At 52.5% G+C, this 22,342-nt stretch overlaps 1 protein-coding gene across 1 annotated transcript in view; it reads left to right on the top strand.

Moving 5' to 3' along the window:
- HYDIN (HYDIN axonemal central pair apparatus protein) overlaps nt 1–22,342 on the top strand; it is a 211,862-nt gene that overhangs the window by 133,570 nt on the left and 55,950 nt on the right. Inside the window, exons 57-66 of the mRNA XM_075325454.1 lie at nt 2,597–2,765; nt 2,913–3,154; nt 3,630–3,750; nt 7,129–7,333; nt 7,412–7,647; nt 8,262–8,413; nt 18,241–18,430; nt 19,911–20,025; nt 21,882–22,127; nt 22,199–22,341. Coding sequence (XP_075181569.1) covers nt 2,597–2,765; nt 2,913–3,154; nt 3,630–3,750; nt 7,129–7,333; nt 7,412–7,647; nt 8,262–8,413; nt 18,241–18,430; nt 19,911–20,025; nt 21,882–22,127; nt 22,199–22,341 — 1,819 coding nt within the window. The remainder of the gene's footprint in view (nt 1–2,596; nt 2,766–2,912; nt 3,155–3,629; nt 3,751–7,128; nt 7,334–7,411; nt 7,648–8,261; nt 8,414–18,240; nt 18,431–19,910; nt 20,026–21,881; nt 22,128–22,198; nt 22,342) is intronic.

Below are 22,342 nucleotides of genomic sequence, written 5' to 3'. Positions count from 1 at the left end.
CTCTGATACTCCTCCACTAATACACCTTTTCTTATTTTCCTCCTCTGATACTATTACACTAATATTCTTCCACTGATATTCCTCCGCTGATAATGTTTTTGTGATACTTCTTCTCTGATTCTCTTCCTCATATACTCCTCTGATTCTCCTCTGCTGATATTCCTCCGCTGATACTCTTTCTCTTACACTCCTCCACTGATACTCATCTGCTGATAGCTCTGATACGTCTCTGCTTGTATTTCTTCTCTAATACTCCTTCTTTGATACGCCTTTGCTGATTCTCCTCCTCTGATACTTCTTCTCTTATAATCCTTCACTGGTACTCCTCCACTGATGACCCTCTCGATCTCCGCGTTTCAGTGGATCCTGACGCCTTGTATAAATAGCATCTACGTAATGATGTGGTGAGCAGTGTCCGGATGTGTGGGCTGGTGGGGACTGACATGGTGACAGGTTCACCCGTTTTTGCCCTGTTACCAGATCTCCTTTTTTTCTCCATCACCAGATCTCCTTTTTCACCCTGTCACCAGATCTCCCTTTTTTTCACCCTGTCACCAGATCTCCCTTTTTTTTCGCCCTGTGACCAGATCTCCCATTTTTTTTTTCGCCCTGTCACCAGATCTCCCTTTTTTTTCACCCTGTCACCAGATCTCCCTTTTTTTCACCCTGTCACCAGATCTCCCTTTTTTTCGCCCTGTGACCAGATCTCCCATTTTTTTTTCGCCCTGTCACCAGATCTCCCTTTTTTCACCCTGTCACCAGATCTCCCTTTTTTCACCCTGTCACCAGATCTCCCTTTTTTTCCTCACTGTCACCAGATCTCCATTATTTACCCTGTCACCAGATCTCCTTCTTTCACCCTGTCACCAGATCTCCTTCTTTCACCCTGTCACCAGATCTCCTTCTTTCACCCTGTCACCAGATCTCCTTCTTTCACCCTGTCACCAGATCTCCCTTTTTTGCCCTGTCGCAAGATCTCCATTATGTGCCCTGTCACCAGATCTCCTTCTTTCACCCTGTCACCAGATCTCCATTATTCACCCTGTCACCAGATCTCCATTATTCACCCTGTCACCAGATCTCCTTCTTTCACACTGTCACCAGATCTCCTTCTTTCACCCTGTCACCAGATCTCCTTTATTCACCCGGTCACCAGATCTCCTTCTTTCACCCTGTCACCAGATCTCTTTCTTTCACCCTGTCACCAGATCTCCTTCTTTCACCCTGTCCCAGATCTCCTTCTTTCACCCTGTCACCAGATCTCCTTCTTTCGCCCTGTCACCAGATCTCCTTCTTTCGCCCTGTTACCAGATCTCCTTCTTTCGCCCTGTCACCAGATCTCCTTCTTTCGCCCTGTCACCAGATCTCCTTCTTTCGCCCTGTCACCAGATCTCCTTCTTTCACCAGATCTCCTTCTTTCACCCTGTCACCAGATCTCCTTCTTTCACCCTGTCACCAGATCTCCTTCTTTCACCCTGTCACCAGATCTCCTTCTTTCGCCCTGTCACCAGATCTCCTTCTTTCGCCCTGTCACCAGATCTCCATTTTTCACCCTGTCACCAGATCTCCTTCTTTCACCCTGTCACCAGATCTCCTTCTTTCGCCCTGTCACCAGATCTCCTTCTTTCACCCTGTCACCAGATCTCCATTATTCACCCTGTCACCAGATCTCCTTCTTTCACCCTGTCACCAGATCTCCTTCTTTCGCCCTGTCACCAGATCTCCTTCTTTCACCCTGTCACCAGATCTCCATTATTCACCCTGTCACCAGATCTCCATTATTCACCCTGTCACCAGATCTCCTTCTTTCGCCCTGTCACCAGATCTCCATTATTCACCCTGTCACCAGATCTCCTTCTTTCGCCCTGTCACCAGATCTCCTTCTTTCGCCCTGTCACCAGATCTCCTTCTTTCGCCCTGTCACCAGATCTCCTTCTTTCGCCCTGTCACCAGATCTCCTTCTTTCACCCTGTCACCAGATCTCCATTATTCACCCTGTCACCAGATCTCCATTATTCACCCTGTCACCAGATCTCCTTCTTTCGCCCTGTCACCAGATCTCCTTCTTTCGCCCTGTCACCAGATCTCCTTCTTTCGCCCTGTCACCAGATCTCCTTCTTTCACCCTGTCACCAGATCTCCATTATTCACCCTGTCACCAGATCTCCTTCTTTCGCCCTGTCACCAGATCTCCTTCTTTTGCCCTGTCACCAGATCTCCTTCTTTCGCCCTGTCACCAGATCTCCTTCTTTCGTCCTGTCACCAGATCTCCTTCTTTCACCCTGTCACCAGATCTCCTTCTTTCACCCTGTCACCAGATCTCCATTATTCACCCTGTCACCAGATCTCCATTATTCACCCTGTCACCAGATCTCCTTCTTTCGCCCTGTCACCAGATCTCCTTCTTTCACCCTGTCACCAGATCTCCATTATTCACCCTGTCACCAGATCTCCTTCTTTCGCCCTGTCACCAGATCTCCTTCTTTCGCCCTGTCACCAGATCTCCTTCTTTCGCCCTGTCACCAGATCTCCTTCTTTCGTCCTGTCACCAGATCTCCTTCTTTCACCCTGTCACCAGATCTCTTTTTTTACCCCAGTTTCTCTCTGGAAGCCTCTGCCCCGGGACAGCCTGACCTCAGCTCCATCTTCTCGGTCCTGCCACAGAAGGGGACGTTGAGCCCCAGTGACCGAGCCACCCAGGTGCAGATCGTGTTCCAGACCAAGAAGGAAGTACAAATTGTGGACAAACCCCTCCTGAAGTGCCAGGTATTCCCTGAGTGTGGGTGTCGGGGGTCCAGTAGGTACCGGCCCCTTCCTTACATCTCCAGACAAGCCCCACGAGTCCTCGACCATCCAGGGAGGGATTTTCTTCTGCATATCACCCATCGAGTATCCCGTATGCCTTCCCTGCAGGTGATTGACCCCATCCTGTCGGACACGGGGGAGACGATAGCGAGTATCCCCATCCGCATCTCTGTTTCCTCCGCTTATGCCAAATACCGCATCTCCCCGTCCTCCGACGTTAACTTTGGAGCCATGGTGTTGGGCAGCCGCAGGTTGTGCTCCTTCACCCTGGAGAACTGTGGACTGCTGGAGTTTCGTTACAACCTCAGCAAGATCATCCGCGAGGTGGTGATTCAGCCGACCAAGAAGGGGTAAGAAGGGCCGGACCCCAATAATAGTCAGCGATGTGCGCCGGGCACAGAACATTGCATTTCTCCTCCATGTCATTGGAGGAGCAGAGACCATGGGGTAAAGCCTGTGATCCGCTATTAGAGGACTATTAACTGCTCCAGAAGCCGAGAGCTCCAGAACCGTGGTCCTCCAGCCTATGTGGATGGAGGACAGATCTGCCGGCAGGGATAGACGTGCGCTGTACGGGCAGGAGGGGACCCCGGTGTGCCAGCTGTGCCCCGCTGTGCTCTCCGGTCACCATCAGTGTCACGTCTGTGGGATTGTCAATAGACCCATCATAGATGGAGATGTGACGCAGCGGTGGAGCAGACCTGACCCCATCGGGCTGTATGATGTATATGGGGTGGGAGCGCTGATAGTGTTTCCATTTCTTCACACTGTAAGGATTGTCCTCCACCTCCGCCCATGACACCACCAGCTCCCTGTGTTTTGTAGGCCGGCTCATGGAACCAAAAGAGCGCGTTCCCGGGAGGGTTCTGGATCCAGTAGATCAGTCTCGATGAGCAAAACAAAACGCGCGGATTCCCAGCTGAGAGACGCCAGTATTTCTGGGCAGGTACGTCAGCCTCCTGCTCATCATACATGTGTATATGGACACTTGTCATAAAAGCCAAGGACCGGACAAGAGGGTCAAAGAAAGAGGTAATCAGAGAGCAGAGATATCGGCCGGCTGTGTGTATACATACAGTTAGGTCCAGAAATATTTGGACAGTGACACAAGTTTTGTTATTTTAGCTGTTTACAAAAACATGTTCAGAAATACAATTCTACATATATAATATGGGCTGAAAGTGCACACTCCCAGCTGCAATATGAGAGTTTTCACATCCAAATCGGAGAAAGGGTTTAGGAATCATAGCTCTGTAATGCATAGCCTCCTCTTTTTCAAGGGACCAAAAGTAATTGGACAAGGGACTCTAAGGGCTGCAATTAACTCTGAAGGCGTCTCCCTCGTTAACCTGTAATCAATGAAGTAGTTAAAAGGTCTGGGGTTGATTACAGGTGTGTGGTTTTGCATTTGGAAGCTGTTGCTGTGACCAGACAACATGCGGTCTAAGGAACTCTCAATTGAGGTGAAGCAGAACATCCTGAGGCTGAAAAAAAAGAAAAAATCCATCAGAGAGATAGCAGACATGCTTGGAGTAGCAAAATCAACAGTCGGGTACATTCTGAGAAAAAAGGAATTGACTGGTGAGCTTGGGAACTCAAAAAGGCCTGGGCGTCCACGGATGACAACAGTGGTGGATGATCGCCGCATACTTTCTTTGGTGAAGAAGAACCCGTTCACAACATCAACTGAAGTCCAGAACACTCTCAGTGAAGTAGGTGTATCTGTCTCTAAGTCACCAGTAAAGAGAAGACTCCATGAAAGTAAATACAAAGGGTTCACATCTAGATGCAAACCATTCATCAATTCCAAAAATAGACAGGCCAGAGTTACATTTGCTGAAAAACACCTCATGAAGCCAGCTCAGTTCTGGAAAAGTATTCTATGGACAGATGAGACAAAGATCAACCTGTACCAGAATGATGGGAAGAAAAAAGTGTGGAGAAGAAAGGGAACGGCACATGATCCAAGGCACACCACACCCTCTGTAAAACATGGTGGAGGCAACGTGATGGCATGGGCATGCATGGCTTTCAATGGCACTGGGTCACTTGTGTTTATTGATGACATAACAGCAGACAAGAGTAGCCGGATGAATTCTGAAGTGTACCGGGATATACTTTCAGCCCAGATTCAGCCAAATGCCGCAAAGTTGACCGGACGGCGCTTCATAGTACAGATGGACAATGACCCCAAGCATACAGCCAAAGCTACCCAGGAGTTCATGAGTGCAAAAAAGTGGAACATTCTGCAATGGCCAAGTCAATCACCAGATCTTAACCCAATTGAGCATGCATTTCACTTGCTCAAATCCAGACTTAAGACGGAAAGACCCACAAACAAGCAAGACCTGAAGGCTGCGGCTGTAAAGGCCTGGCAAAGCATTAAGAAGGAGGAAACCCAGCGTTTGGTGATGTCCATGGGTTCCAGACTTAAGGCAGTGATTGCCTCCAAAGGATTCGCAACAAAATATTGAAAATAAAAATATTTTGTTTGGGTTTGGTTTATTTGTCCAATTACTTTTGACCTCCTAAAATGTGGAGTGTTTGTAAAGAAATGTGACAATTCCTACAATTTCTATCAGATATTTTTGTTGAAACCTTCAAATTAAACGTTACAATCTGCACTTGAATTCTGTTGTAGAGGTTTCATTTCAGATCCAATGTGGTGGCATGCAGAGCCCAACTCGCCAAAATTGTGTCACTGGCCAAAGATTTCTGGACCGAACTGTATATACTCATATACAATATTCAGTGGACTGTATACTGACCCCGAAAAGATTAGATACAATTCTACAGAAGCAGAGGTGGGCAGAAGAGTCTGCAGGAGAAGGACGGAGAACAAAAGAGTGGGGAGAAAGAGGGATAACAGAGGAGGAGAGAGGAGTCTGGAGGAGGGAGAACTGAGGAGTCTGCAGGAGGAGGAGAGAGGAGTCTGGAGGAGGGAGGACAGAGGCGTTTGCAGGAGGAGAGAGAACTGAGGAGTCTGGAGGAGGGAGGACAGAGGAATCTGGAGGAGGAGGGAGGACAGAGGAATCTGGAGGAGGGAGGACAGAGGAGTCTGGAGGAGGGAGGACAGAGGAGTCTGGAGGAGGGAGGACAGAGGAGTCTGGAGGAGGGAGGACAGAGGAATCTGGAGGAGGGAGGACAAAGGAGTCTGGAGGAGGACGGAGGACAGAGGAGTCTGGAGGAGGGAGGACAGAGGAGTCTGGAGGAGGGAGGACAGAGGAGTCTGGAGGAGGAGGGAGGACAGAGGAGTCTGGAGGAGGAGGGAGGACAGAGGAGTCTGGAGGAGGAGGGAGGACAGAGGAGTCTGGAGGAGGGAGGACAGAGGAGTCTGGAGGAGGAGGGAGGACAGAGGAGTCTGGAGGAGGAGGGAGGACAAAGGAGTCTGGAGGAGGAGGGAGGACAAAGGAGTCTGGAGGAGGACGGAGGACAGAGGAGTCTGGAGGAGGGAGGACAGAGGAGTCTGGAGGAGGGAGGACAGAGGAGTCTGGAGGAGGAGGGAGGACAGAGGAGTCTGGAGGAGGAGGGAGGACAGAGGAGTCTGGAGAAGGAGGGAGGACAGAGGAGTCTTGAGGAGGAGGGAGGACAGAGGAGTCTGGAGGAGGAGGGAGGACAGAGGAGTCTGGAGGAGGAGGGAGGACAGAGGAGTCTTGAGGAGGAGGGAGGACAGAGGAGTCTGGAGGAGGAGGGAGGACAGAGGAGTCTGGAGGAGGAGGGAGGACAGAGGAGTCTGGAGGAGGAGGGAGGACAGAGGAGTCTGGAGGAGGAGGGAGGACAGAGGAGTCTTGAGGAGGAGGGAGGACAGAGGAGTCTGGAGGAGGGAGGACAGAGGAGTCTGCAGGAGGAGAGAGAACTGAGGAGTCTGGAGGAGGGAGGACAGAGGAGTCTGGAGGAGGAGGGAGGACAGAGGAGTCTGGAGGAGGAGGGAGGACAGAGGAGTCTGGAGGAGGAGGGAGGACAGAGGAGTCTGGAGGAAGACGGAGGACAGAGGAGTCTGGAGGAGGTGAGGACAGAGGAGTAAGGAGGATGGAGGACAGAGGAATCTGGAGGAGGGAGGACAGAGGAGTCTGGAGGAGGAGGGAGGACAGAGGAGTCTGGAGGAGGAGGGAGGACAGAGGAGGAGGGAGGACAGAGGAGTCTGGAGGAGGAGGGAGGACAGTGGAGGACAGAGGAGGAGGGAGGACAGAGGAGCCTGGAGGAGGAGGGAGGACAGTGGAGGACAGAGGAGAGTGGCGCAGAGGTGGCTGTTAGCTATGTGCCGTGTATGGGGGTCTTTCAGTGCCTGCACACATGCCTATGCCGGTGGTGGGTTTCTTTGCAGGCGCGCTTTGCACTGGGCATGTTCGTGATGGTGCCTGGCACGGGGACCGTTCCTCCTGGGGGTCAGCAGATCATCAATGTGGAGTGTGTCGCTGATCAAATGGGGAAAAGTGAGGAGCTGTTGACTTTGGATATTTCTGACCGACACCCAGACGACCACCCCAGCGGGCTTCCTTTCCGCCTCCTCAGTGAGGTGTGCACCCCAGGTAAGGCTGCATCCACGTGTCTGTACATAGCCCCCGGAGCCGCGCTCACGTGTGACCACCACATCCCGCTTCCTCCAGGATTCATCACAGATGACATTGCCAGTATATTTGAAGAGCATCGTATTGTGCGGGATTCCCGGATCCTGCAGGATCTGCCTCCGCTCCAGTGTGGGGGGATCTATCTGCACCAAGAGAACCGATTCTTGTTCTGGAACGTGCTCGTGGGACAAACGTCCACGGCTCGCTTCAAGATGGTCAACTCCGGCAAAGTCCCCTGTGACGTGGCCCTGACTGTCAAACCGTTGTCTGCCAAGGTACGAGGGCCGACGGCTGCGATGATCGGAGTGGAGGGCACAGATAGGGGGGCTGTGCTGCTGTCACCAGTGTATGGGGAGACCCTGGGGATGGTCGGAGTGGAGGGCACAGATAGGGGGGCCGTGCTGCTGTCACCAGTGTATGGGGAGACCCCGGGGATGGTCGGGGTGGAGGGCACAGATAGGGGGGCTGTGCTGCTGTCACCAGTGTATGGGGAGACCCTGGGGATGGTCGGGGTGGAGGGCACAGATAGGGGGGCCATGCTGCTGTCACCAGTGTATGGGGAGACCCTGGGGATGATCGGGGTGGGGGGCCCTGATAGGGGGGCTGTGCTGCTGTCACCAGTGTATGGGGAGACCCCGGGGATGATCGGGGTGGAGGGCACAGATAGGGGGGCTGTGCTGCTGTCACCAGTGTATGGGGAGACCCCGGGGATGATCGGGGTGGAGGGCACAGATAGGGGGGCTGTGCTGCTGTCACCAGTGTATGGGGAGACCCTGGGGATGATCGGGGTGGAGGGCCCTGATAGGGGGGCTGTGCTGCCCCCTTTAGCACTGATGTTGTCATTGGACAGTCTATTGATGATCTTAATATTTGACTTTCATTTTTCTAGTCTGTAGTTCGAATTTCTGAAATCTTTGAAGTCCAGCCGCCACGAATGAGCATCCCGAGCCACAGCCACAGTTATGCCAGCGTATCCTTCACCCCGCACAGCATGCAGGCGTACCAGTGCTCTTTCGAGGCTACTGTGGAGGGGATCACAAGGTACATGTGTTACATCTGCGCAGTGTATACTGTGAGGGGAGACGTCTGGGTGGTGTATACGGTGAGGGGAGACGTCTGGGTGGTGTATACTGTGAGGGGAGACGTCTGGGTGGTGTATACGGTGAGGGGAGACGTCTGGGTGGTGTATACGGTGAGGGGAGACGTCTGGGTGGTGTAGACGGTGAGGGGAGACGTCTGGGTGGTGTAGACGGTGAGGGGAGACGTCTGGGTGGTGTAGACGGTGAGGGGAGACGTCTGGGTGGTGTAGACGGTGAGGGGAGACGTCTGGGTGGTGTATACTGTGAGGGGAGACGTCTGGGTGGTGTATACTGTGAGGGGAGACGTCTGGGTGGTGTATACTGTGAGGGGAGACGTCTGGGTGGTGTATACTGTGAGGGGAGACGTCTGGGTGGTGTATACTGTGAGGGGAGACGTCTGGGTGGTGTATACTGTGAGGGGAGACGTCTGGGTGGTGTATACTGTGAGGGGAGACGTCTGGGTGGTGTATACTGTGAGGGGAGACGTCTGGGTGGTGTATACTGTGAGGGGAGACGTCTGGGTGGTGTATACTGTGAGGGGAGACGTCTGGGTGGTGTATACTGTGAGGGGAGAAGTCTGGGTGGTGTATACTGTAAGGGGAGATGTCTGGATGGTGTATACTGTGAGGGGAGACGTCTGGGTGGTGTATACGATGAGGGGAGACGTCTGCGTGGTGTATACGGTGAGGGGAGACGTCTGGGTGGTGTATACTGTGAGGGGAGACGTCTGGGTGGTGTATACGGTGAGGGGAGACGTCTGGGTGGTGTATACGGTGAGGGGAGATGTCTGGGTGGTGTATACGGTGAGGGGAGATGTCTGGGTGGTGTATACGGTGAGGTGGTGTATACGGTGAGGGGAGATGTCTGGCTGGTGTATACTGTGAACCTGTGACGTTTCGGCCTCGTACTGGCCTTCATCAAATAACTCACAAAATTGTATATACTGGAACAAATATATGCAGCAATGTATATGTGTGACGGGGTATGTGACGGGGTGTGTGACGGGGTGTGTGACGGGGTGTGTGACGGGGTGTGTGACGGGGTGTGTGACGGGGTGTGTGACGGGGTGTGTGACAGAGCAGTGAGGGGCACCAGACCGATGAACAATCCAAGAAGATTTAATGAGGCAGGGAGCATAAAACACCCAATATCCAAATCCACAATGAGTCCACACAAGGAAAACAGCTCCGGGGACGCCACACAGCAATCCGATGCCAAGGAAAATGCAACAACAGTCCTTACATGTGTTCCTTAAATCCGATAGCGTGGCGGAGACAACACAATGCCACGTAGCAGATGATCTTCAATGTCCCATAGTCCATACACATTCACAAGGACCTGCCCTCAGCACAGATCCTCGCCTTTCTCCAGCCGAGATCCAACTAACTAACCTAACATGGGTCTCATTGTTCTTCTCTCCTGGGATCAGCCCCTAAGGTGGGCCCAACTCCGCCTGGACATTTGATGACATTTGATACATGAATGGACTTTAGACTCCTGGCTCTGTTCTGTTTACCAAGTTGCTGACTGGAGAAGTCCCATGCTGAGAAGAACAAACAATCCCCCATCAGTAGTACATACAGGACAGTCAAGGAGACACAGACTCTGACTTACACCATGAGCACAGGCGGGGGAAGGACACGCTGTTACAACCCCTTCCCCTCTCAATTTTTGTACGGACTAGTGACCTCAACAGGTCACTTGTCAAGTACACGTAAACATGGTGGACCTGACTCAGGGCTCCTCCTGTCTGGACAATCCGTCTGCATTTTGGGTGTTGGCTCCAGGTTCTTTAGTGTATGGTGAAGATGTAGGGTTGAATGTTCGGGTCCAGTTTATATCCTCCTTCACTTAAACTCTGCTTCCTGCACCCACAAATCGGCATTGTATATCTCCCACATCACTGCCTAGGAGAATGTCTGCAGGAAGGCCGCTCATCACACCGATTATGCATTGTTTTGCTCCAAAGCCATAATCCAGGGTCACACTCGCTCTTGGAATATATCTTTGAGTACCTCCAGCCAATTCAATGGCAATTCCTGGTCCCTTTTGAATTGCTTCTGGTTGAATTACTCGGGGATCTGCGATGGTGAGAAAAGCCCCAGTGTCACGAAAGCCAACAACTTTTTGGCCATCCAGCACGACCTCCTGTAGATGTTTATGCCGAAGATCATAAGAACAGGCGGCTGTGGCTCGCACCCCATAGACTCCTGGTAGGGAAGTCAACATATCAGAGTCACTTGGCAAATCATCAGGGCCTGAATCCAGCTCTTCTCCTGCTGAAGATGTCTGTAGATAATGGACAGGCAAAGGTGGTCTGCAGCTGTTCTGCCTCTGAACACCTGGACAGTGAGCTTGCCGATGACCAGGCTGCCCACATCGATAACATCTGCGCTGCGTCTCACTCCTTCCAGTTTGCCTTCTGGAGAAGTAGGTAGGAGACCTTGGTGACTGATAGGGAGGTGCAGGTGCTGGAGGTGGTTGTCTATTTGGAGGATGACTCCACGGGATAGTTGGGCATGTGGCCCGCAGATGCCCGGGATGCCCACAGCTATAACATCTTCGCTCTTCTACTTTCTCTCCTCGTCGCATTCCAGAAAACATGGTAGAAACAACCGGAGGCACATACACATGGGTATCCACATGAGGTGGTGCTCTAGGAGGTTGAGGAACATTGGGCACTGAAGGACATGGAACCTCTGGTGTTGGGGAGCTGGTCATTTTTTCTCCCTCCACTAGCAGCTTCTTCCACTGAGGTTTGATAGTGAGCACCTCATCAGCTACAGCGGCAGCTTGTTCCACTGTCTCTGGTCTCCTCTCACGCACCCATTCTCTGATTTCCGCAGGGCACCTGGCATAGAACTGCTCTTTCAGGATGGCCTGGAGGAAGGTCTCCCAAGTTAAGGCCCCCTCTCCCTCCAGCCAGCGATGGCATACTTGTTTCAGTCTGTGGACATACATTTTGAAAGACAATTCCCCATCACAGGCTAACATACGGAACTGAGTCCTATAAGTATCTGGGGTCACGGCATAATGTTCTAGAATGGTCGGTTTTATCTCCCCATACTCACAATTCCACTCAGGGTCCATAGCTCTATAGGCGTCGGCAGCTCCACCCTCCAAGAGGCCCACCAGGTGTCTGACTCTCTCTCTTTCTGGGACTTCCATTAATCGGCACTGGTGCTCAAAGTCCTGGAAGAAGCCCTCAATGTCACCTGCAGCTTCATTAAATGACTTAAAGTCCTTGCGGGACACTCTGGAGAATTCCCTCATAGTGGGTGCTGTGGTTACAGTTTGTCTGGAGCCTCTAGCTGCTTCCACAGCAAATCTCCTCTCCATCAATGTCCTCTCCTTAGCTCCGCGAATAGCCTCCCTCTTATATTCTATGGTGGCCTCATCTCCAAGCAGTGCCATCTCCTCTTCATACCACACAACCCATTGACTTTTTTGGGTATTTACCTCCAGCTCCCGTCTTTCCTCCCCTTGCTGTGGAAATCCTTCCTCGGTGCCATCTTGCAAGCAAGCGTTTTCCAAAGCCTCAATTAGTTGCTCCTTGGAGAGTCCTTTGTAGCCAACTCCTAATTCATGGGCCTTTGTTTTGAGGTTCGACATAGTCCAGTTCTTGTACTCAGAGGTTCTGATTCCAGATGTTAATGGGCCGTTGTCCTCCATTCTTTCTGCTCTGATCCCGCTGCTGCCACCAGTTTGTGATGGGGTATGCGACAGAGCAGTAAGGGACGCCAGGCCAAGGAACAATCCAAGAAGATTTAATGAGGCAGGGAACATAAACCATCCGATATCCAAATGGTTCTTTAGAGTCCACAAGGAGTCCACACAAGGAAAACGGCTCTGGGGCGCCACACAGCAATCCGATGCCAAGGAAAATGCAACAACAGTCCTTAGATGTGTTCCTTAAATCCGATAGCGTGGCGGAGACAACACAATCACACGTAGCAGCTGATCTTCATTGTCTCATAGTCCATACACAGGCACAAGGACCTGCCCTCAGCACAGATCCTCGCCTTTCTCCAGCCGAGATCCAACTAACTAACCTAACATGGGTCTCATTGTTCTTCTCTCCTGGGATCAGCCCCTAAGGTGGGCCCAACTCCGCCCGGACATTTGATGGCATTTGATACATGAATGGACTTTAGACTCCTGGCTCTGTTCTCTTTACCAAGTTGCTGACTGGAGAAGTCCCATGCTGAGAAGAACAAACAATCCCCCACCAGTAGTACATACAGGACAGTCAAGGAGAGACAGACTCTTAAGGCCCCGTCACACTAAGCAACATCGCTAGCAACATCGCTGGTAACGAACAACTTTTGTGACGTTGCTAGCGATGTTGCTGTGTGTGACATCCAGCAACAACCTGGCCCCTGCTGTGAGGTCGTTGGTTGTTGCTGAATGTCCTGGGCCATTTTTTAGTTGTTGCTGTCCCGCTGTGAAGCACAGATCGCTGTGTGTGACAGCGAGACAGCAACAACTAAATGTGCAGGCAGCAGGAGCCGGCTTCTGCTGAGGCTGGTAACCAATGTAAACATCGGGTAACCAAGAAGCCCTGTCCTTGGTTACCCGATATTTACCTTTGATACCAGCCTCAGCCGCTCTCACTGTCAGTGCCGGCTCCTGCTCTGTGCACGTGTAGCTGCAGGACACATCGGGTTAATTAACCCGATGTGTGCTGTAGCCAGGAGAGCAGGGAGCCAGCGCTAAGCATTGTGCGCTGCTCCCTGCTCTGTGCACATGTAGCTGCAGCACACATCGAGTAATTAACCCGATGTGTGCTGTACTAGGAGAGCAGGGAGCAGCGCACAGTGTGCGCTGCTCCCTGCTCTCTGCACGTATGGCTGGTCACTGGTTGCTGGTGAGCTCACCAGCAACTCGTGTAGTGACGCTCCAGCGATCCCTGCCAGGTCAGGTTGCTGGTGGGATCGCTGGAGCGTCAAAGTGTGACATCTCACCAGCAACCTCCTAGCAACTTACCAGCGATCCCTATCGTTGTTGGGATCGCTGGTAAGTTGCTTAGTGTGACTGGACCTTTACACCATGAGCACAGGCGGGGGAGGGACACACTGTTACAATATTAGCACAGCATAGAGCAGCGTCTTATGCAAAGAGACCAAGGTCAGCAAGAATATTTAAGATTGTGTCAAGACAATAGCTGCAGCCTGCGTCAGGAGCCAGCGACAGCAAGGAGCCGCAGTGTCAGGCAGCGGTATCCAGCGCTATGCAGTGTCTCTGCTCTATGACCGCTGGATACCGCTGCTTGACACTGCGGCTCCTCGCTGTCGCTGGTTCCGGTCACTGGCTGCAGCTCTTGTCTTGACACTGCGGCTCCTCGCTGTCGCTGGCTCCGGTCACCGGCTGCAGCTCTTGTCTTGACACTGCGGTCCTCGCTGTCACTGGCTTCGGTCACCGGCTGCAGCTCTTGTCTTAACACTGCGGCTCCTCGCTGTCACTGGCTCCGGTCACTGGCTGCAGCTCTTGTCTTGACACTGCGGCTCCTCGCTGTCGCTGGCTCCGGTCACTGGCTGCAGCTCTTGTCTTGACACTGCGGCTCCTCGCTGTTGCTGGCTCTGGTCACTGGCTGCAGCTCTTGTCTTGACACTGCGGCTCCTCGCTGTCGCTGGCTCCGGTCACTGGCTGCAGCTCTTGTCTTGACACTGCGGCTCCTCGCTGTCGCTGGCTCCGGTCACTGGCTGCAGCTCTTGTCTTGACACTGCGGCTCCTCGCTGTCGCTGGCTCCGGTCACTGGCTGCAGTTCTTGTCTTGACACTGCGGCTCCTCGCTGTCGCTGGCTCCGGTCACTGGCTGCAGTGCTTGTCTTGACACTGCGGCTCCTCACTGTCGCTGGCTCCGGTCACTGGCTGCAGCTCTTGTCTTGACACTGCGGCTCCTCGCTGTCGCTGGCTCCGGTCACTGGCTGCAGTTCTTGTCTTGACACTGCGGCTCCTCGCTGTCGCTGGCTCCGGTCACTGGCTGCAGTGCTTGTCTTGACACTGCGGCTCCTCGCTGTCGCTGGCTCCGGTCACTGGCTGCAGCTCTTGTCTTGACACTGCGGCTCCTCGCTGTCGCTGGCTCCGGTCACTGGCTGCAGCTCTTGTCTTGACACTGCGGCTCCTCGCTGTCGCTGGCTCCGGTCACTGGCTGCAGCTCTTGTCTTGACACTGCGGCTCCTCGCTGTCGCTGGCTCCGGTCACTGGCTGCAGTTCTTGTCTTGACACTGCGGCTCCTCGCTGTCGCTGGCTCCGGTCACTGGCTGCAGTGCTTGTCTTGACACTGCGGCTCCTCGCTGTCGCTGGCTCCGGTCACTGGCTGCAGCTCTTGTCTTGACACTGCGGCTCCTCGCTGTCGCTGGCTCCGGTCACTGGCTGCAGTGCTTGTCTTGACACTGTGGCTCCTCGCTGTCGCTGGCTCCGGTCACTGGCTGCAGCTCTTGTCTTGACACAAGGCTGTAAGTTTGAAGTCCGGCTCCTCAGCCAATGGCAAAAAAGTCTTTTTTTTTAACTCTTACCTTTTCAAGACACGAGTTTTCAAGCCGCTCCTTATTTAGGTTTTTCTTTCTCATGCACTATTTGTAAAAGTAAATATATTGGTTGCACAGTCCGAAAATTAAAAAGGAGAATTGCAGAGCCTGTTACAAATATTGGGAACAAACATGCCTCCTATTCAGGTGCACGAGGCATTGTATACAGATGCATGGCGCGGAATTAACTGTTTTTTCCTTCTGTGGTATAGAAAGGGTTAAACATCCCATACATGGGGGAGATTGGAGGAAAACAGTTTTACTAAGAGAGGCCTTTTGGATTGTAAAATTGGACACTAAGTCTCCGAAAGGGGATGAATTATAAAAATGATACTATGTACAGTGCCTTGCGAAAGTATTCGGCCCCTTGAATTTTCAACCTTTCCCCACATTTCCGGCTTCAAACATAAAGATAAAATGTTAATGTTCTGGTGAAGAATCTACAACAAGTGACACAATTGTGAAGAGGAAGGAAATTTATTGCTTATTTTACACTTTTATAAAAAATAAATAACTGAAAATTGGGGCGTGCAATATTATTCATCCCCTTTACTCTCAGTGCAGAAACTCCCTCCAGAAGGTGATTGAGGGTCTGTGAATGATCCAATGTTGTCCTAAATGACTGATGATCATAAATATAAGCCCCTGTGTGTAATCAAGTCTCCGTATAATGCCCCTGCTCTGTGATAGTCTCATGTTCTGTGTAAAGCGCAGAGAGCATCATGAAGACCAAGGAACACAACAGGCAGGTCCGTGATACTGTTGTGGAGACGTTTAAAGCCGGATTTGGTTACAAAAGGATTTCCACAACTTTAAACATTCCAAGAAGCCCTGTGCAATCTATCATATTGAAATGGAAGGAGAATCATACCACTGCAAATCTACCAAGACCCGGCCGTCCATCCAAACTATCATCTCACACAAGGAGAAGACTGATCAGAGATGCAGCCAAGAGGCCCATGATCCCTCTGGATGATCTGCAGAGATCTACAGCTGAGGTGGGAGAGTCTGTCCATAGGACAACAATCAGCCGTACACTGCACAAATCTGGCCTTTATGGAAGAGTGGCAAGAAGGAAGCCATTTCTCAAAGATATCCATAAAAAGTGTGGTTTAAAGCTTGCCACAAGCCACCTGGAGACCCCAAACATGTGGAAGAAGGGGCTCTGCTCAGAAGAAACCAAAATCAAACTATCTGGGCACAATACAAACGATATGTAACAGCAACACAGCTCATCACCGTTGAACACACCATCCCCACTGTCAAACATGGTGGTGGCAGCATCACGGTTTGGGCCTGCTTTTCTTCAGCAGGGACAGGGAAGTTGGTAAAATTGATGGGAAGATGGATGGAGCCAAATACAGGACCATTATTGAAGAAAACCTGTTGGAGTCTGCAAAAGACCTGAGACTGGGACGGAGATTTGTCTTCCAACAAGACAATGATCCAAACATAAAGCAAAATCTACAATGGAATGGCCCACAAATAACCGTATCCAGGTGTTAGAATGGCCAAGTCACAGCCCAGACCTGAACCCAATCGAGAACCTGTGGAAAGAGCTGAAAACTGCTGTTCACATTTGCCTCCATCCAACTGCACTCAGCTCCAGCTGTTTACAAAGGAAGAATGGGCGAGAATTTCACCTCTCCATGTGCAAAACTGATAGACACATCCCCCAAGAGACTGCAGCTGTAATCTCAGCAAAAGGGGGCGCTACAAAGCATTAACTTACAGGGGATGAATAATATTGCACGCCCCAATTTACAGTTTAATATTTTTCATAAAAGTTTAAAATAAGCAATAAATTTCCTTCCTCTTCACAATTGTGTCACTTGTTGTAGATTCTTCACCAGAACATTCACATTTTATCTTTATGTTTGAAGCCCGAAATGTGGGAAAAAGTTGAAAAATTCAAGGGAGCGAATACTTTTGCAAGGCACTTTAAGCCGTTCACAAATGTGTATTTTGCTGTGATATTTTTTGCGTGTCATTAATTCAATAGTAATTAATTATTTAAATTTTGTACATGTTCTGTGATTGGCTGAATCTTGTTTTTAAACCTTGTACCATGATGCAATGCTTTACTCAGTGATCAAGAGCGCATAGCGCCAGTAACGCGTCTGAATTTGCACATCACCACCATCATGGAGCTTTATTCTGTTATTCTGTTATGTACAGAGAAAGTATGAAGATTGTATTCATCGGATTCGCCCAATCTTCTTACATCTTTGCTTAATATTTAGACTTTTAGTTTATGCCACATGTCTCATTCGATTGTTGGAGATTCTCCGCCTCACCACAAGTCTACAGATGTGGAGAGATGGCTCCTCCAGATATCACGGGTTTCCTTGTTAGAGGATGGTCGGAGGATGTGGGGAACGGGCCTTAGATCTGGTCACGCTACACGATAATTATGTTTTCCCAATTTGCAGGCAGTCACACAGACACAATACAACCAGTAAACGGGCTTCAAGATCCCCTCTGTACAGCTGATCAGACACAACAGCCAAACACATCACAGTAACTCTAGCAATCCTCCATGTACAGGCACCACTATGTTCCACACTTACACACTGGTCACATCTGGCACAGTTCACAAAGGCATAGGTAACTATTCCCAGTTCTTGGACCAGACTATTTAATGCAAAATAACTCACCTGCATTGGAAATAGACCAAATATAAAGTGTAAGGCAATTGTAAGAATTAAGCTTCTTACTTTATGCTGCAGCTTTTAGCATTACTGGTTGTAAAGGATCAATTCTCACTCGTGATCCGGATGGTATAAAGCAGTCTGTCCCGGGTTTCGGCACCAAATTATGTGAGTGAAATACACTCCTATGCTTCTTGAACTCCATATTAATAAAATTTGTTTACGAGCGCTCGGAATATCAATACAGCACACACTTAGCACAATGTACTCAAAGACTTCTCCTTTATTAGTACATATGACCAGTTTATATAGGGTCAAAAAGGAAAGGTCCCCACTGAACTATGAACCAATACGAGCAGTAGAGGCATGAACGGAAATGTGAGACTTCCCGCTCATCAGTGTTAGCTGAACCCTTTGACATCATTCAGTTATAAGACAAGGTGGTTTATTTTAAGAACAAAATGGATTCCGTTCTCTCATAGTGGCAATGTATATGGTCAGGGCAGACGTTTGGCGGTGGAGATGGTGAGGGGAGACGTCTGGGGATGGATACGATGAGGTGATAAGCTTCTTACCTTTAACCCTTTTCTCTATTTTTTTTTTCTCCAGTTTACTGTCCAAGTCTCGCACTTTGACCTTTGACATCGGGGGGGAGGGCAGCCTTCCCCGTGTCACCATCCTGCGCCCGACACTGCGCGACAAGCATGGAAACCCAGTCCTGCTGTTCCAGAGACTTCTGATTGGTCAGAGCCAACAACTGCCACTTGTCCTTAAAAACGAAGGATCTGTTCCTGCACAGGTGGGTTGTCTGCAGCATGTCACCACCTTCCTGCCCTCCTCTGCAGCATGTCACCATCTTCCTGACCTCCTCTGCAGCATGTCCCCACCTTCCTGACACCCTCTGCAGCATGTCACCACCTTCCTGACCTCTTCAGCATGTCACCACCTTCCTGCCCTCCTCTGCAGCATGTCACCATCTTCCTGACCTCCTCTGCAGCATGTCACCACCTTCCTGCCCTGCTCTGCAGCATGTCACCACCTTCCTGACCTCCTCTGCAGCATGTCACCACCTTCCTGACCTCCTCTGCAGCATGTCACCACCTTCCTGCCCTCCTCTGCAGCATGTCACCACCTTCCTGACCTCTTCAGCATGTCACCACCTTCCTGCCCTCCTCTGCAGCATGTCACCACCTTCCTGACCTCCTCTGCAGCATGTCACCACCTTCCTGACCTCCTCTGCAGCATGTCACCACCTTCCTGACCTCCTATGTAGCATGTCACCACCTTCCTGATCTCCTCTGCAGCATGTCCCCACCTTCCTGACCTCCTCTGCAGCATGTCACTGTGACGGGGTGTACAGCAGAGCAAGGAGAGACAACAGGCCGAGGATGATCCAACAGGTTTACTAACAGGAATACAGGAACAGCACACGACAAGTCCAATAAAACAGATTCGGGGGCACCTCCCGATAATCCAAAGTTCCAGATCACGACGTAATAGTCTTTTTCAGAGTCCCAGAAATCCCACACAATCCACTGGACGGCGAGATCTGTCCGCAGAATCAGATCTCGCTCCCTTCCTCTTCAAAGCTCAGCTCCCAACTGCACTTAGAAACAGGAGTGTATTGTCTGAGCTCGTGGGCCCGCCCCTCAAGGGTAGGGGTCTATGCAATGGTTGGGCCCACTAGAAGATTCTAGAAGGTTGGCTCCCAGATGTCTACAGGTTTGTGTAGTTATCCACTGCTTACGAAACAATGGGAAGTTCCCCTGGCTGTGTGGACAAGAGATAATTGCATTATGGGCCCAGAGACACAGGAGATGGGGGGAAGGTATGGTTACTTACATCCCAAGACATTTCAAAGTGTTCAGTAAGTACAACCAAAGGAAAGTGACATCACATCCTGACCTAGTATTACAGCAAATACAGTGAGAAGGTAAAATACATCACATGGCATCTTATACAAGAAATATGGGATGGAGAAAAGCACATACATCATGACAGTCACCACCTTCCTGACCTCCTCTGCAGCATGTCGCCCCCATCCAGCCCTCAACTGCGGCATGTCGCCCCTGTCCAGACCTCCCTTGTTTCATATTGCCCCCGTCCAGACCTCCTCTGCAGCTTGTCGTCCTCGTGCATGTCGCCCCCGTTCTGACCTCCTCTGCGGCACATCGCCCCCGTTCTGACCTCCTCTGCGGCACGCAAGTCGCCCCCATTCGGACCTCTGCAGCACGTCACCCCCGCACAGGCCTGGTTTTAATCACTGAATTTTTCCTTAGCTGATTATTGATTTACCAGAAGACGGACGAGCATTTTGTTTAAAACCAAAACCCGACACTCACTGCATTTACCCGGCCTGGACAGAGGCAGGGAACCTCGAGCAGTCAGGAGCAGGTACGGTACAGGTGTGCGTGGTACCACTCTGGGCAGTGTGTAGGTGCACAGTTCCAGGTGGAGTGCGGGCTCTAAGAGTAGGGTGGTGCGTGGCTCCAGGCGGAGTGTGGGCTCTAGGAGGAGGGTGGGTGCGTGGCCCAGGCGGAGTGCGGGCTCTTGGCAGAGGGTGAGTTATGGCTCTGGGCAGAGTGCGGGCTCTAAGCAAAGGGTGGGTGCTTGGCTTTGGGCGGCATGCAGGCTCTAGGCAGAGGGTGGGTGTGTGGCTCCGGGCAGAGTGCGGGTGTGTGGCTCTGGGCGGAGTGCGGGTGTGTGGCTCCGGGCAGAGTGCGTGTGTGTGGCTCTGGGCGGAGTGCGGGTGTGTGGCTACAGGCAGAGTGCGGGTGTGTGACTCTGGGCGGAGGGCGGGTATGCGGCTCTGGGCGGAGTGCGGGCTCTAGTCGGAGGGTGGGTGCGTGGCTCTAGGTGAAGTGCAGATTCTGGGTGGAGGGCAGGCGCACGGCTATGGGTGGAGTGCGGGCTCTAGCCTAAGGGTGGGTGCATGTCTCTAGGTGGAGTGCAGATTCTGGCTGAAGTGCGGACTCTAGCCGGAGGGCAGGCGCGCGGCTATGGGTGGAGTGCGGACTCTAGCCTGAGGGTGGGTGCATGTCTCTAGGTGGAGTGCAGATTCTGGCTGAAGTGCGGACTCTAGCCGGAGGGCAGGCGCGCGGCTATGAGTGGAGTGCGAACTCTAGCCGGAGGGCAGGCGCGCGGCTATGAGTGGAGTGTGGACTCTAGCCGGAGGGCAGGCGCGCGGCTATGGGTGGAGTGCGGGCTCTAGGCAGAGGGTGGGTGTGTGGCTCCGGGCTGAGTGCGGGTGCGTAGCTCTGGGCAGAGTGCGGGCTCTGGGCGGAGGGTGGGTATGCGGCTCTGGGCGGAGTGCGGGCTCTAGTCAGAGGGTGGGTGCGTGGCTCTAGGTGAAGTGCAGATTCTGGGTGGAGGGCAGGCGCACGGCTATGGGTGGAGTGCGGGCTCTAGCCTAAGGGTGGGTGCATGTCTCTAGGTGGAGTGCAGATTCTGGCTGAAGTGCGGACTCTAGCCGGAGGGCAGGCGCGCGGCTATGGGTGGAGTGCGGACTCTAGCCTGAGGGTGGGTGCATGTCTCTAGGTGGAGTGCAGATTCTGGCTGAAGTGCGGACTCTAGCCGGAGGGCAGGCGCGCGGCTATGGGTGGAGTGCGGACTCTAGCCGGAGGGCAGGCGCGCGGCTATGGGTGGAGTGCGGACTCTAGCCGGAGGGCAGGCGCGCGGCTATGGGTGGAGTGCGGGCTCTAGGCAGAGGGTGGGTGTGTGGCTCCGGGCTGAGTGCGGGTGCGTAGCTCTGGGCAGAGTGCAGGCTCTGGGCGGAGGGTGGTTATGCGGCTCTGGGCGGAGTGCGGGCTCTAGTCGGAGGGTGGGTGCTTGACTTTGGGCGGCATGCAGGCTCTAGGCAGAGGGTGGGTGTGTGGCTCCGGGCTGAGTGCGGGTGTGCGGCTCTGGGCGGAGTGCGGGCTCTAGTCGGAGGGTCGGTGCGTGGCTCTAGGTGAAGTGCAGATTCTGGGTGGAGGGCAGGCACACGGCTATGGGTGGAGTGCGGGCTCTAGCCTGAGGGTGGGTGCATGTCTCTAGGTGGAGTGCAGATTCTGGGTGAAGTGCGGACTCTAGCCGGAGGGCAGGCGCGCGGCTATGGGTGGAGTGCGGACTCTAGCCGGAGGGCAGGCGCGCGGCTAAGGGTGGAGTGCGGACTCTAGCCGGAGAGCAGGCGCGCGGCTATGGGTGGAGTGCGGGCTCTAGCCGGAGGGCAGCCGCATGGCATATGTTCACCTTCTGCTCCGGTCTCACAGGGCTCCGCGCTCACACGGCCTCGCTGATTCTACGTCCTGGGGAGACTGCAGAATTCGAGGTGCTGTTCTGTCCCCCGGAGGCGCTGTGCTATGGGGGCGCTCTGCTGGTGTCTGTACTGGATAATCAGTACGAGAAGAGCCGTGTACAGCTGGTGGGAGAAGGATACAAGGAAGACTTGACCTTGGATAATATCCACAGCCTTGGGGCGCTGGTGGAGCGGCCGCTGGAGGACGAGCTGGTGGAAGGTGGGATGATGGCCGTCCTGTGCCCGCTCCGGCCTGCTCTATACACATGTGTAATGTCACGTCTCTTGCAGCCGCCCGCACCGAGCACATTGTGTTTGGTGACTGCCACATCGGACATCAATACCAGGTGACATTTACGATGACAAATCGCAGCCAAGCCGATGCCATGAGGTTTGAGTGGCCATCAGAGACCCCTTTGGAGTTCTCCCCTCAGG

Source organism: Anomaloglossus baeobatrachus, chromosome 10 (genome assembly GCF_048569485.1).
Source record: "Anomaloglossus baeobatrachus isolate aAnoBae1 chromosome 10, aAnoBae1.hap1, whole genome shotgun sequence".
NCBI classification, from domain to species: Eukaryota; Metazoa; Chordata; class Amphibia; order Anura; family Aromobatidae; genus Anomaloglossus; species Anomaloglossus baeobatrachus.
This window is presented reverse-complemented; position numbering and strand designations above follow the sequence as displayed.